Source organism: Perognathus longimembris, chromosome 2 (genome assembly GCF_023159225.1).
Source record: "Perognathus longimembris pacificus isolate PPM17 chromosome 2, ASM2315922v1, whole genome shotgun sequence".
In the NCBI taxonomy this organism is placed as follows: Eukaryota; Metazoa; Chordata; class Mammalia; order Rodentia; family Heteromyidae; genus Perognathus; species Perognathus longimembris.
This window is the reverse complement of record NC_063162.1, coordinates 14307984-14323894: the sequence shown is the minus strand read 5'-3', so window position 1 is coordinate 14323894 and position 15911 is coordinate 14307984. Positions and strand designations below refer to the sequence as shown.

The window sequence follows — 15911 nt, the reverse complement described above, 5'->3', positions numbered from 1 at the left end:
TGGCATGCTAGCACTTGAGCCACATTCCCACTTCTGGCTTTTTTTTTTTTTGAAGGTTAGTTGGAAAGTAGAGCTGCATGGATTTTTCTGTTTGGACTGGCTTCAACCTTGATCCTCAGATCTCAGCCTCCTGAGTAGCTAAGATTATAAGCATGAGCCACCAGCACCTGGTTGGAGATTTTTTTTGGAATTTGAGGGCAAGGGATAATGGATGAACTGAAAGTATTTAGAATAGAGAGTATTTAGAATAGACAATTCCAACCTAGAAAACTGGTCCCTCATTCAACAATCATAGCGTAGGCACAAGAGGCATGGTAGCAATGGGATCTCCACTAGAATCTCAGCTCAGGGAGGACAATGGATCATAAGGGACTAGAGCCATTTTAGATGGTGAACTGTGTCATGGAAAAGAGGAAGCCTGGTCCATGACTGGAGATGGAAAAATAGCACTCAATAAGGTGACCAGCCAGCTAGCCTCAGAGGAGGTGACTGTAAGAAATACACAAGCATATCAGATCTGGGGAATAGGGCCACAGGCAAAGGGAAGAGTAAAAACTCAGGTTCAGAGTAGAAAATATGCTTAAAAATAGAACTCTGAAGGGGATCCATGTGACATAAACCTTGTCTGTGACAATCTTGTATGTCTTTACTGTCTGTCTATATGTATGAGTGCATATTTATATGTACTATTTTGCTGTGCTGGAGATCGAACCCAAAGTCTTATGCAAAAAAATGCAATCTTCTAAAAGAAAGACACTCTCAAGAGAAAACCTTGTTAGCCTGAAAAGTTCAGAGCAGTAAACAGAGTCAGAATAAAAAATACCTTGAGTGATAGAGTATAAAAGTTCCTTTAAGGAAATGAGATTTATGGGAGTTGGAGACATGGCTCAGTTGGTAGAGCGCCAGCCAATGAACGACAGTAGTCATGTCATGTACTGAGTTTGAGTTCTGGTCTCAGACCACAAATAAAAAAAGAAAGAAAAGAAAATCAGACTTAGGCCAGGTGATTCAAGTGTATAATTCTAGCCACTGGGATTTGAGGATCATAGTTAAAGTCAGCCTGGGCAGAAAAGTCCGTGGGACTCATCTCCAATCAACCAGCAAAAAGTTGGAAGTGAAACTGTGGCTTAAGTGGTTCAGTGGCAGCCTTGAGAGAAAAAGCCACATGAGCTTTGAGTTCCAACCCCAATATTGGTACAAAAAAAATCAAGCAAGCAAGCAAGCATGCATGCACGTGCGCGCGCACACACACACACACACACACAGATGAAGGAAGAATTGAAAGAATGGATGAAAAAGAGAAAGGAAGGAACATTCTTAAATGGGTTGTTTGTCCGTTTTGTGGTTGATCTGTAAGAAAGTTCTGTATGTATCCTGGATACTAGACCTTTATCAAGAGAGACTTTAAGAAGAAATGCTACTCTAAACCAACAAAGGGGCAAAATTGGGGAGGGAGGTTCTGAACCTCAACAAGACCACGTTCAGGAAGTATGCATGGGGGTGTGGGGGGGTAGGAGGTGTCTTTTCCCTGGCTCAGACACAAAAGCAGTCAGAAGCCAAGAAATGAGTGATTTTGGCTCTGACCATTAAGAGGAGGGACAGCCTGGGATATGGGATGGAGGTATGCTGATATTCAAAAGGCTGAGAGAACTTCTCTGTGGGTTTGTCCTAGAGTGTGTTGTGGCTTGCTCTGCTGTGTGTTCATGACCCAGTAAGGGAACTCCCAGCCACAGCATGATGAAACTTTTTTTTTTCTTTACTACCACACACCTCTCCCTTCTCCCTTTGCTCCTAATGTGATCTTAAAGTAAAATCATGACCTTAAAGTGACCTTAAAGGAAAAGGAAATGTTAACACACCAGCTGCTTGCAGGGGCTTCTGTGTAGTGATTGTGCCGTTTCTTTGAACACACCTGGAAATGTTCACAGACTGTACAGAGTAGAATCACAACCAGAATTCCCCTGTCCTGTACCATGGCTAAGATCTCATCTTTTCTCAGTCCTGACTTGCTCCCATTGAAATAGTGTTTATTACTCATGGTATAGTTCTAAATCCTTTCTTGCATTGATCTCATAAGATCTAAAGTGTATGTGTGTGTTAAGCAGCAAAACAGACACTCTTGAGAGAGTAAAAAGGCTTCCTATGGAATGGGAGAAAATATTGAGATTATATAGTTTATAAGGGTCGAGTACCCAGTATATATAAAGAGCTCTCTTACAAATCAACCACAAAAAACCCAAAGAACCCAATTAGAAAATGAACAAAGAATCTGAACAGACATTTCTTCAAAGAAGAAATACACATAAAAAGATGATCAGTCAACTGGAAGTTGAAAACCAAAAGCACACTGAGATACCATTTCAGACCCATTAGGATTGTGATTTTTCAATATTCCAGAAAACAGCATTGTTGGTGAGGTTATAAAGAAATGAGGACCTTCTTTCTTGTCTGGCATGTAGGATGCTGCTGCCACCGTGGAAAATAGTGTGGTAGGTATTCAAAACGTGAAATATAAAATTGTCATGTCACCTGGTAATTCTCCCAGGTATGGACCCTAAAAATTGAGGAAGGTACTCAAACAAAAATAAGACTACTAATATTCACAACAGCCCAAAGTAGAACTGAGATATCCATCAAATGAGAATGGTCAGAAAAAAATGTAGTATGCCTAGGTAATGGAATCATATTCAGCCATAAAAAGCAATGTTACTGATGCATTCTATAATACCTTGCTAAATAAAAGAAGTCAGACACAAAAAGTCACATATTATGTGATTCCACTTATATGAGATATTTAAAACAGCAAGATTCATAGGAACAGACGGCAGGTTAATGTTCAGTGTAGGGGCTGAAAGAGGAAGAAATGGGACATAACTATTTGGTGGGTATGGAATTTCCTTCCTTTTTTTGGAATATTTTGAAACAAAGGATGATGGTTGCCCAACCTTATAAATGTAGTAAATACTGCTACATTTTAGGGGTTGGGTTTTAATTTTTTCAGTACTGAGGTTTGAACTTGCAGGCATTCTCTCACTTGAGCCATACCTCTAGCTACTTTGCTCTGCTTATTTTTAAGCTGGCCAGGATCATAATCACCCTCTTCTGTCGTTGACATGGTCATCACATCTGACTTCATTGACATAGGATCTAGTGAATTTTATTTGTTTATGTTTTGCCTGTGCTGGCCTGGAACTATGATCCTATGCTTCCCAAGTAGCTAGCCTATAAACTGCACGTTTTAAAGTAGTTGGTTCTATTCTGTAAATTTTATAACAATTTAAAATTAATGTGAGAGTGGCAGGAAGGAACCCTCTAAAATTTCATGTATCTCCTACTTGAGTTGGATACTTGGTCAACAATGGCAAACTGAAGCAGTAAATTACTTTGGTTGACAAATGTATCCTTCAATACCTTCTGCAAATCAAATCCCTTTTCACTCTCATGAAGGTATTTCTAAATGTCTCCCTCATTTGTCACAAACAGGGCAGTCTCATTTCACTTGTGGGCAATATGACCAAAGTCTGTCTAAACGTAGTCATGTATTGCAGAACTTGTTCCACAGTAATCGAGGAGGTAACATTCCTAGCTCTTACAGTTTGCTACTAGTTAAACTCAGGTTGTACTGTTACCTACAGGAACTTGAGATTCACAAATGGAAATAATTGCAAAGAGTTTCATAAAAAGGAGAGCCTTGCAGATGGAAGTTGAAGCAAGAGTTTATTTTAGCTAAGAGAAGAGAATAGAATGAATTGGAAAAAAGGAAGAAGGTTTCCCGTTCCTAATTCCATATAGTGTTCTTTACCCGGAATCTTTATAAAGTAATCTGGAAGGTATATGTGTGATCATGTCTGTCCAGCAATTCTTAATCAGAGACGCTCAGTGGTTCTGTGTGGCCATGATGAGTGCTGTTCATTCTTCTAAAACATGGAGATGTGCTCTAGGCCTGCCCGGAACACAGAAACAAAAGGTGTTTCATGACTTCCCTTTGCCAGATCTGGCAAAGTGTGTAGAGTGTACAGCTTCTTAACACCTTAAAGTAGAAGACTGGGGCAGAGACACTGATTTTGCTCTTATTCTTGTAACTTCTAAAAGAGGTAATAGAAGGAGAGTTGGCTGATCTGGTTTTTCAGTTTACTTCCTGGCTCTAATTTCTGTGCCTGTCACTTTCAATATTTATTGGGTTTTGTTTTAATTTTTGTTTCATTTATTTTCATATCTACTCATCTACCTATCCTGTGTCATTACAATATCCAGCCTTCTGGGCTATCTAGAGAGGAAATCTGATGGTCAGGTGACCTTGGGCCCATGTGACTATGTGCTAACAATCAGCTGGGGTTGACAGCCTGTGCCCCCTTGAGACTAATTAGGAATTTTCTGCCCCTTTCCTCCTACTGGGTTACATGCCAGGTGATTCACCCTCCCTCCTCTCTTCTTACCCCTATACCACCACCACTGAACAGAACCTTCACCTTTAGACTCTACTTTGAGGAGTATCATAAAGGCTCCCATTAAAATGTAAGTTTACCATCTGGAGGAGAGAGTAAAGTCCTCAGTGTCCCAACTTGTTCCCACAGTAGAAGAAGCTCCAGGTAAGATCTGATCCGGTGGAGCCAAGATTGGGGCAGAGGGAAGAATCTCAGATGATAAGATCCTGCTAGGCTAGTACCAGTGTCCCAGCCCAAAGGCAGGGATTAGTGGTAGACAGGAGAGGGGAGCACAAAGCAGACTTCTTCTAAGCATTGACATGCCACTTGTTCTGCCAGTGTCTCCTGTACCCCCTTCAGAGCTCAGATTAGCTTGGTTGGCCTATATATGTTGTACTGGATGCCTGATTCTTGAATGTTTTTGACCTCTGGGGTATTGTATAACACCAGGTACACCTGGATTCCAACAGCCCCAGCTGTCTTAACCCTGCCAAGGAGTTACAGTAACACCTTGTCATATAACCAGCCCCGGTGAGGCCTGACTTTTGTTTTCATTTACTTCTCCTAATGCAATGTGGAAAGAAACAAGAACTTGGAACTATCCTTTTAGTCTCTGGAGGTTGTTCATCTCCACAATATGCAAAGCAACAATTCTGATATCAGGCCATCACCAATCAAGGGGCAGTGAAAGGATCAGTGATAACTCAAGGTCACTTTTGTGGCTGTCCCTGTTCCTATGTACACGCAATTCCTAGGCCTTATGGCCTTTCTCTCATCAGAATGTAGTATTACCCTCACCAAAGCCAGCCCATGTCAACTTCCGGAAAGTTCCAAGGACTACTGCAATCCCAATCTAATCAAACTTATTATTGGGTTTATTTTGCCACTGTGTTTCCCTTTCTTTTTGATTTGCTTTTTTTAAATTTTTTGGCCATACTGGGATTTAAACTTGGGGCCTTGGCTTGCTCTTGCTAGGCAGGTACCCTGCCACTTGAACCAAGACCCCAGCCCTTGTTTTGCCCTTTTGATTTTGAGTAGGAACGTTTGGCCTCTTCTCTGAGATACTGTGCCGTCAAGAGTTGCAGTAAACTTGGAAGAATGCCAATTTGGAGCTTCACTTGCTGTCATCTGTAAGGTGCCAGACATATTCCGACGCTTGGACCATAGTGATTGGAATCCAGAAGGAAGATGGAGTTGTGGTTTTATAGATTGTTAGCAAGGAAGTGAAAATGGGCAATAGTGTGTGAGCTTACAAGTCACTTTCCCCCTTAGAACATCTAATTTCTCATGTGGGAAATCCTACTTTATAATATTAACTCATCCAATGAACCTAGACATCCAAACACCCCATCTCAAGGCTAGACAGAGTTACTGCTCCTTGGGTTATTATTATCCTGAGTCTGAAAGCTATGAGATCATAGTTGAAAAAAAAAAAAAGTAACTTCGGCAGGGTTCTGCTAGAGTAGCTTGGAGCTGAACTTGGCTGGAAACTAAGAAAATCTGGGGTGGGAACACTTTTATTGCTTTAGTTCCTTGAGATCTTTTCCTGGTCTAAATTATCAGTGCTCACCATGTGTTGGTTGGTGTCCAGTAGCTGGCATCCTTTATGTGCACCTAGATAATATTGCTCTTGAAATGAGGGTGGAGAATGAGGCCACTGGAAGAAAAGACACTGGGCACAGCCCATTTGTTCATCCCAGAGGCCTTCCTGATATTCCCCTCCCCCGAAAAAAGAAAAAAAAGCAATGAGCAAGGTTTATCTGACCAGCAGGAAATGTCCTTCAGGCAAAATGATTGATTTCTAAAACCTGTGACGTCACCTCTCCAGACGTCTCTCCTCTTGTGTTTGGTTAACACAAGGGAGATTTAACCGGAAGAATCCCGGACCCATGGGTCTGCCTGAACTAAGCAAGGGAAGCTGCCTGGCACCGCCAGCTCTGTCAGCGTAGGCTGAGTCCAGCCGACCTTCCTCTAGTTTCTGGGAGCCAAAACTAAACAGGCAGTCAGTTCTCAAAATTATCTGGGAAATGATTAACTTCTCTTCTTTGATCCTTTCCGCCTTGTGTGAGGACGGTCAAGTGGCCGGGTGGAGAACGCGTTCTGTAATTTCCACCATTGCTAAGGTAAACAGTGGAAGAAATTATGCTGGAGAGATCTACCTCTCTTTTGGAGAGTTTGAGAGAGAGAGAGAGAGAGAGAGAGAGTGTGTGTGCGTGTGTGTGGTGTGTGTCTATGTGTGTGTCTGTGTGTGTAAGAGAGAGCGAGAAAAGAAAGAGGCTGTGTCTTTCTGTAAATACAAACTATTAAGCAAAAAAAAAAAAAAGTAACTATAGCTACTTCCTCTAACTTTTTTTTTTTCTTGATCTCCCCCTGCCCCTTTTTTTAAGGTCTACATTTCCTGCTGCTGGTCACAAAGATGCTTTTTATCTTTAACTTCTTGTTCTCCCCACTTCCCACCCCGGCACTGATTTGCCTCCTGACTTTTGGAACCGCCATCTTCCTATGGTTGATCAACAGACCTCAGCCAGACTTACCCTTCATTGACCTGGATAATCAGTCTGTGGGAATTGAGGTAATTTTCCAGTCGTCTTTCTAGTGGGTCAACCTCGTTCAACCCAAACTATAGCTTCAAGCCCAAGGGATGATTCATAAAGAGGAAGGGGTTTAGGTACAGTGTAAGGAAGAAGACCTTTTAGGTTGCTGATCAACAGGCTAATTATAAATTTAAAATTCAATTACTAGCATATCTTTCAGTAACAAAATGAAAACATAGCTAGATCACAGGATGCCAGAAATCAAGTTCTGAGGTTGGCAAACTACAGCTTTTAGGCCAAATATTTTTTGTGTGTGTCTGCAACTGGTAAGCCAAGAAAAGTTTTCATATTTTTTAAAGGATAAACTAAAAAAAGGAGAGGGGTCACTAAATTTCCCAAGGCCTAAAATATGGCTCATCTAATTAGTTAGAGAAAAAGGTTGTCAATGTATGATCTAGATGACAGAGATAGGAAGTAGGAAACACTTTCATTGAAATACCCATGGTTTGAGAAGGTTCAAGAAGTTGTTTTCTTGATTTCAAATCTAATGTCAAGTTAAAAATCATTCTTAATCCTGGTAGGAACTGAAGGGCTAATTTCTCCTAGCCTTCATCAAGGTATTGGATTCCTCATATACTTATGATGATATTTGGGAAGTTGCAAAAATGTTCTCTTCATCTTTTCGTGAACAGTATTGTCCCCTTTCATCCTATTTCTTCTCGGAGAGCAAAATATTCTTGTTCCTTTGCAGACTGACAAGCCTTTCTCTTCTTTTGACAAGCTTCTTTCATTTACTCAGGAATCTTACTTCAAGATTCCTGTGTTCTCTACCCTCCCACCATCTTTTGTGCCATCAAAATGTCCACTTTTCCTTATGATTTTGCTGTCCTGTCTGCCACCAGCTGCTCTCTCCCCTCTGTCTTTCCCACCAGAGATCTTTAGGAGCAGTCTCTGTGTTGATTTCTTCTTCTCAACTTCAACCTCTTGAGTCTGATCTTTTGCCATTCAAGTTTTCTCTGTGGTCCTGGAAATATTTCTTTATTCACACCCTAACTTCTGAATTCAGTGGCTTCTCCTTTGGTTTTCCTCTCAATGAACCTGAGACTTCTTAAAACTCTTCCTTTTCCCCTTTTGTCATGCCATCTATGAGGTAAAGGAAGATACCTACCTCAAGGAAGTCTTTCATTCTCATTTGAGTTCTTTCCTCTCTTTATCCTAGGGTTGTTGTTGTTTTTTCTACATCTTTTGATTCATTTACAGTAGAGTTGGCAAACCAACTCTCTAGCAGCCCACACAGTAAATAGTTAACGTTTTATGGGCTGGGGAGTGTTTGTTGCAGCTTGTTTATGCTGCTCTAGTTGAGTGAAAGTACAAGACAATATGCAAACCATTAAGCATGATTATTCCAATAAAACTTTATGTACAAAAGCAAATGACATGCCAGAGTCAGCATTGCAGTCAACAACCTTTACTGTCTACCTCCTCACAGCTGAGAAAACATCTGCCTTTTATGACAGAATTGTGCCCAAAAGCCGTAAGACCCAAATTTCATCTTGTAGATCTCACCTCAGAATGCTGAAATAACTCAAGTTCTACATGGCTCTTTATTTCACTTCATCTCTCTCTCTCTTTCTCTCTCTCTCTCACACACACACACGCACACACACACACTTTTCTGTTCTGTCTCACATCGGTTCTATCTCTTCTTATCAAAAGATGATGAATTGTCTTTTATTCTTCCTTTCTTCTACCTTCTCCTGGCAGTATTCCCTGGGGTTCTAGATTAAATCAGGTCACTTGTTATTAATATACTCCATGTGTTTCCCCTAGTACTTTTATAGACCTTATCTTAACTAATAATTTACAGCTTTTTGAATACTTTTCTAATCTGTGGCTATTCTGTTTTTAGATTAATGCTCCTGAGGGTTGGACTATACCTGCAGTTCTTTCCATCTGGTAGCCCTGTAGAAGAGTCCCTTTCTGTTTCCTCTCTCTTCAATTCTTTGTTTTCTAGTTGCTCTCCCACTAGCAGTAGTTCCCTCTAGTCCCCTCCCTTCCATGCTCCCCTTCTTTCCTGCCTTTTTTCAAGTTGCTTTTTTTTTTCCTGGTAATTGCTCTTCTTATCTCTCTCCTACCTTACCTAAATCATGTCTCTACTAACACATTACTTCTTTGCTGTAACCTTTCTACTTTTTATATAGAATTAGTTGTTTTCTTTCCCAAATTATGTACTTTTATTACAGTATGTACTGCATAAAATTATATTTGCATGTCTTTCCCATCTTGCCTGCCACATTCCAGAAATGCCAATATATAAAGTGCTCAAAGGCACCTATTTGGTCTAAATTCTCATCTTTAGTATCTACCCAGTGCCTAGGACATAATGTATGCATTTGGCATAGATTTAGATTTGACATGATTTTCTTAAAAACAGAAATGTATACACAGAAAATCTCTCCCCCCCTCTCTCTTTCTCTCTCTCCCTCTAAATACGTGCCCATTTATATGTTACCAAACATAATTATGACAATCTGGGTGCTGGGATTTCAGGTCAGATTTTCTGTCTCCTTTATTTGTTCATATGTTCCCAAATTTCTGTGATATGATTATACCACAATTATGAGATTTAGAAAATTGATTAATACACGTCAGATTTTTAGCTTTTCTTTATAGTTCTGCCTGTTCCAAAATTTCTGTGCTACCACAATGAGGCGATTTAGAAAATAGATAACATCGCTGTGACCTCACAATCAGCACTTACATGCTCTTCTGCTAGCCCATGAAAGTTTTGGAAAGAGTACAGTGAGATGAGGACGTGGGCCTTAACTTGGTCTTGTGTCTTAGGGAGGAGCGCGGAAGGGTGCTTCCCAGAAGAACAACGACCTTATGCGTTATTACTACTCAGATGCCAAGACAGTCTATGAAATTTTCCAGAGAGGACTTGCTGTGTCTGGTAAGCCTGGCCTGTAAGAAGCCTCAGGTGCAACTGTCTCACATTCCCTTCTTCTCTGTCTCATTTCTAAAACCTTAGCTGTTCAGATGTCATGACACTCCAAAGGGAGCATAATATACAAAATAGAAGCAACATTAGCTCAGCATGTGGCTAAGTCTTGGAGATGGTGCAAGGGAGATATGGTTTTGAAATCCACTTCTTCCATTCATGGCTACTAGTTAATCTCACACAAACCACCTCACTTCTCTGATCTGTTTCTCAACAGAAGAAACTTCTCTGTCCAGTGTCAGGAGACAATGAGGTATAGGAAAATATTTTGATTAATTCATTTGTTGTAAGGTAACTGGATCACAAGAAACAAAGAAGTCACATTTTGAGAGGTGGGATCAGGCATCTTTATTGGACAGCTGGTGATTGCAGGTGGACTCTTGTCACAAAAACCTGCAGCCCCTAGAATACAGTTAACACTGTCAGAAAACTGAGCCATAAGAGCAAGAGAGCAGAAAAGCAATACCAACAAACCAGGTCAACCCCAATGGAGAGCTGAAGTGAGACACCATGGTGACCAGAGGAGAGACAGGAAACAGGAAACACAGACATGAGGTGTGACTTAATGCCAACTGAGCTGGTCTGGGCCTGAATAGGGTCAGGCCAGGCAGGGGACAGGGTCACAGGGAGCTTGAGAGTTCCTGACCCAAGACTGGCAGATCCAGTAACCTATTGTCCAAGTCCCTGCCCCTGGCCTTAGGAACTCAGGTAAGCCTATCACCTGGGAGGTGGGACTTCTTGCCCCTACCATGAAGACAAGATGGCGTCAATTAAACCCAATTCCCTATCAACCACCTTGTGGCCACGATGGTATTGGTTAGATTTAGCATCCCCATTTCAATTAATAATAGCATGTTCAAGAGCATGCTTGTTGGAAATACTTTTCCCTGTGAAAAGTCTGAGGCAGGATTAGCATTCTGGATTCCTAACTTCTTACCTTGTCCTTGATTCCAACACCATACTTCTGGCCCTGCCCCAGTATTTAATATCACAGAGGTTTATCCTGAGGTTTTCTTAGAAATCGCACCAAGTGGGCTTTTGACAATTTGGAACAGATCAAGTCTTATGTCTTGTATCATTGAACACAATGCTAGGAAAACAAATTTCCTTTCAAAAATCACCTGGCTCATAGCTCTCCTTTTTTCTTTTGAGTGACATTGTGAGGTGTAGTTTTTCCTGAGTGGCTACTTATCCCTTCCTTCCTTTCTGCCTATTAACTATGTCTATGATGATATTTGTAGCCAACTTTTCAAGTACTAACTGTGGGATGGATAGCCCACATACATTATTTACTTCATCTTCTCTAAGCTCCAGGGAATAATTGACCGTGTTCCCTGGTTTTTACAAATAAAGAAATGGTAACTCCAAGATTCAAGAATATTCCCAAGGTCACAAGACTAGGAGATGTTGGAGTTGATACTGAAACCTATGTATCTCTAGTTGATTGGATGGTTCTATTTTAGACCGGCTCTTAGTGTTTAATAAAAATAGTTAATTCTTCTAACAATGACATATTTATTGTAAAGAAAGTTTCTATGGGAAAGCTCCACAAGGGGCTTTATTTAAATGTCTTTCTGGGGCCCAAATTAGCATTTTTTAACACTCTATGCCAAAAACAAAAAGCAAACTAAGCTTTAGCTTCTTAACTTCTCTGCAAACAATAGTTGCTTGCTTAAAACAGTAGAATTTCCTTCGGGATTTTTGTTTGTAGAATTTTTATTTATTGAACATGAATTGTTATTGTGACTAAAACCCAGTCATTTAGCCTATAATAGGTGGCTGTAGCACATATAAGGTAAAGATGCAAACAGGCATGAATAATGGCTTAACTACTAACATAGAAAAGCAATAATGCTATTATCTGGGTTGAATATGTTAGTACAAATATATCCTTCTAAGTCCTAGCCAGTAGTAGTTCATCTATGTTGAGATTCACCTGCAGATGTTATGTGAATTCATTAGTGCCACTGAATCAGAATTTCAGATGGTGAAACCCAATAAACCCCAGGAAGTATTTTTAAAGTACATAGCTTCTGAGGATTGTGCATGCCCGAGTTTAAATTCTCCTTCGCTTGAGGGGACTACTTGGCCAAGAAGTTGTTCATTGCTGGGCTCTTTGAAGCTAGCCACACCTTAGAACCCAATGGGGTCTGAAGTGATTAAGTTAATAAAAGGTGACCAGGCTGTTGCCTGGTCATGAGTTCAGCTAATAGGCTGAAGTTGACTAGGGAATAGAATTTAATGAGATTTGAGTTATTGTCCCATTGGGGCAATTACTTGACTTGTTCCTTGGCCAGGGACCTCTCTTAGCATTTCTATTAATCAAGGAATAATAAAGAGATATAGGGTATTTTCTTCCTCATTTGACAGCTCAGTGTCTTCCTGGGTGAGCTAGAAAAAGTTGCCCCACTCTTCCATATGTCTTAGTCCAATAAGGATGAAAATAGTGAGAGGGGACCAAAGAAGTTAGTGTGCCTGTGGCAACATAAACTTTCAGTCAGTGGGTAGCACTGAGTGACTAATGTCACAACCTCACAATGTCAGAACAGATCAGGACTGGACACACTTCAAGCAAAGTTAAGATTAAGATTTTTACTTCTAGAGCTACTCCGTTGCTAAGAAAACTGCTAGTGTTTCCTCATTCATAGTTTTTATCTTCTTAATCAGAATAAATGTCTCTTTCCTGCTTTCCTTCTTTTTTTTTCTATGTCACTTAATTGAAAAGTTCCTTTATTAGCTTCTGAATTCCTAGTCACCTTCTCCTGAATGTTTCCTTTTGGCAGGACTTCAGTTCTTCTCAGCAATTCAGCCAGATCCTCTGTGTACAGTTTTCCCCCTATACTTTTCTATTTATAATGCAGCCTCGTTGCATTTGGGCTTAGATGTGGAGACTTCTCAGTCACTTGAGGTTATTCTTTAACCATAACCTCTCAAGCTTACTTTTCCAAACTAACTATTTGATCTAATAAGTAAGTATCTTCAGATTTATTTTAATTTTTAATAAGGCCAAGTGGCTTAGTTGTTTAAAAATTGAATTTTTATGGCCATATATAAGACACCAATTGGGAAAATATCAAAGTATTGTAGTTCTTGACAAGCCTCCATATCTTAAAAGATAGTTTCACACACACAAGAGAAATACAGAAATAGATTATCTATGACAGTAAAACCTAAGAAACAAATAAGGGAAAGGTCCTGCTTCATTAGCCATCAAAAGAAACTTTGATGAAAGTAATAAGTTATCAAAATGATCAAAGCAGAATATTTTTTAGGAGGTGAAAAGTAAGTGATCACTAGCCGGACATCAGTGGTTCATGCCTGTAATCGTATATACTCAAGGATCTAACATCTGAGGACTGAGGTTCAAAGCTAGCTGAGTAGGAAAGTCTATGACTTCAGTTTATCAGCAAAACACTGGACTAGCAAAGCACTGGACTAAAGGCTTGGAAGAGTACTAGCTATGAGTGGAAAAAGCCAAATGAGAGGATGAACACAAGCCCTGATACCAATATACACACACATACACACACAGTGCTAGGTAACCAAAATCAGGCCACTTCCCCAGACCACTTATTTCTTTCCAACAGACTACTTTAAGAAAATGCTCTAACTTTGAAACTATCAGTTTGAAAATATGTCACATAGCATTGTTTAGAAACTTGGAACCAATCTAAATACCCCAAATGAGAACTAATCCATGACTGTAGAGCCCTTCTTCATATCACCACTGAAATCTCTACAGAAAAGAAACATGGCATCTTTATAACAAATTGGAAAAGGAAGCAGGATACCAAATTAGGGTAGTCATTTCAAAATGTGAATGAGCCTAACTCTTTAAACTATACAAAGGCTCTAAGGAGGGAAGTAGTGTTAATAATAGTATTTGCATGCTAAGACTGATGGTTCACATATTGATTTTTTCCTATGTTTCTATGAGTATGCATTTATTTTATTTCATGGAAGCTCAATCCAAGATTATTCCATACAAGCTGTTTGCACTTATTCATGGGTGTGTTTGTACTTAGTATGTGGCTAGGCCATGTTGATAACTTTCTCTGAATATCCGTCATTACCATAGTCACAGACTCAATACTGGGACATTCTGCTGTGTAACATTTCCTAAATGTTTCAAATGTAGTTTATAAGAGTCTGCCTTTGGGGACTCAATATTAACTGTCCTTGAATTTCCTGGACATATAGGAACCTCACATTCTTACTAGATTTATCCTTTGTGCTTTCACGTCTTCTAAATATCTTTAATCCCTCTACAAAGTATTTGCCACATGAGCTGATTTTCTCTTAATGTTATGTTTTAGACAATGGGCCCTGCTTGGGATACAGAAAACCAAACCAGCCATATAGATGGTTGTCCTACAAACAGGTAAGTCAGGCCACTGCTTTTAGAAAGATTCTTTTGCTATATATTTTAAGAGCTGGTTTGCACCCACCCCCCTTTCTCTTGTGGTCATGGGGCTTGGATTCAGGCCCTGTACACTGTTCCTGAGCTTTTTTGCTCAAGGCTGGAACTCTACCACTTGAACCATGGTCTACTTACAGCTTTTTTGGTGCTTAATTGGAGAGTTTCACGGACTTTCCTGCTTGAGGTGGCTTTGAACTGCAATCCTCAGATCTCAGCCTTATGAGTAGCTAGGATTACAGGTGTTAGCCAACTAATTTGGTCTCCCCGCCTCCCACCCCTATGTAGGTCTCTGATCGAGCAGAGTACCTTGGCTCCTGTCTCTTACATAAAGGATATAAACCATCACCGGACCAGTTTCTTGGCATCTTTGCTCAGAACAGACCAGAGGTAACCATATTGAACTAAAGAAAATGGCGTCCTCTCCAGTGTACCCTCATGACACTTGCTGCTGACTTACCAAAGCTATTTAAAGATTTCATAATGTTTATTTCTCTACTTGAATTAGGATTAAGAGCCACCTAAAGTCCTAGTAATCTAATGTGTGTGTTTGGAGTTTTATTTCCCAGTCCAGTGGGGGTGATTTAAGCCAGCCTGATTGTTATATGGGGAAAATGGGAAAATGATGGAGGTGTCGTAGAAATGGATGAGTTTGCATTTGAACTGAAAATAGCATGTTGTGTACTTGAGCTTGTAAAACATCGCCCATTGCTATTGAGTCTGGTTGTCTCCCTCTTTCCATAGTGAGCTGCAAACAGTTATTACCTGTTTAGATGATTGGAACTAAGCTTATTTTCAAGTTCCAATAAGTCCTTAAGCCCAGTAACTTTGTATAGTCTATATACTCACTAGAGCTAGTTGCTTTTACAAGATTTGTAGCTTAGACCAAAAAGCAAGGGCTGCACTTTTAGAGGACTCTATATGTTCCATTTTTATTTATTTCCAGAAAAAGATGTCCTTCCTTGTCACTGGTTTAGGCACTTAACACCAAACTTTGTATTATTGGTCTGCAAGGGTTACCAAAATAAAACACACACGAATTCCAGTAGATTTGATTTCTCCTGGGACCTTTCTCTGTGACTTGCAGGTGGTGGTCACTTTCTTATGTCCTCACATGACATCTCTGTGCACGTGTCCTGGTGTGTCTTCCTCTTCTAATGAGGGCACCTGTCCTACACAGCTCTACTTGTATGGCCTCATTTAACTCTACTTACCTTCTAAATGCCCTATCTCTAATATAGTCATGTTGTGGGTGTGTGGGAGGGTTAAGGATCCAGCATGAGTTTGGAGCACAGAGAGGAAATACAGTTGAGTTTATAATACTTAAACTGACAGTGAAGGCCTATCCTGACCAGATTTCTCTTCCTTCTTTCCTTCTTTCTTTCTTTCTTTCTTTCTTTCTTTCTTTCTTTCTTTCTTTCTTTCTTTCTTTCTTTCTTTCCTTCCTTCCTTCCTTCCTTCCTTCCTTCCTTCCTTCCTTCCTTTCTTTTTTCTTTTTTTTTTTTTTTGCCAGTGCTGGGGCATGAACTCAGGGC

The 15911-nt window shown here is 40.1% G+C and overlaps 1 protein-coding gene across 2 annotated transcripts in view; it reads left to right on the top strand.

The window, feature by feature from the left end:
* Acsl5 (acyl-CoA synthetase long chain family member 5) overlaps positions 1–15911 on the top strand; it is a 46977-nt gene that overhangs the window by 11636 nt on the left and 19430 nt on the right. Inside the window, exons 1-5 of one of the 2 annotated variants that reach the window (XM_048338265.1) lie at positions 6164–6547; positions 6812–6996; positions 9803–9911; positions 14276–14340; positions 14665–14766. In XM_048338265.1, the coding sequence (XP_048194222.1) occupies positions 6841–6996; positions 9803–9911; positions 14276–14340; positions 14665–14766 (432 nt within the window). In that variant the 5' untranslated portion in view covers positions 6164–6547; positions 6812–6840. Of the gene's footprint in view, positions 1–6163; positions 6548–6811; positions 6997–9802; positions 9912–14275; positions 14341–14664; positions 14767–15911 lie in introns of those variants that run through there. The other variant, XM_048338264.1, reaches the window with a different exon arrangement.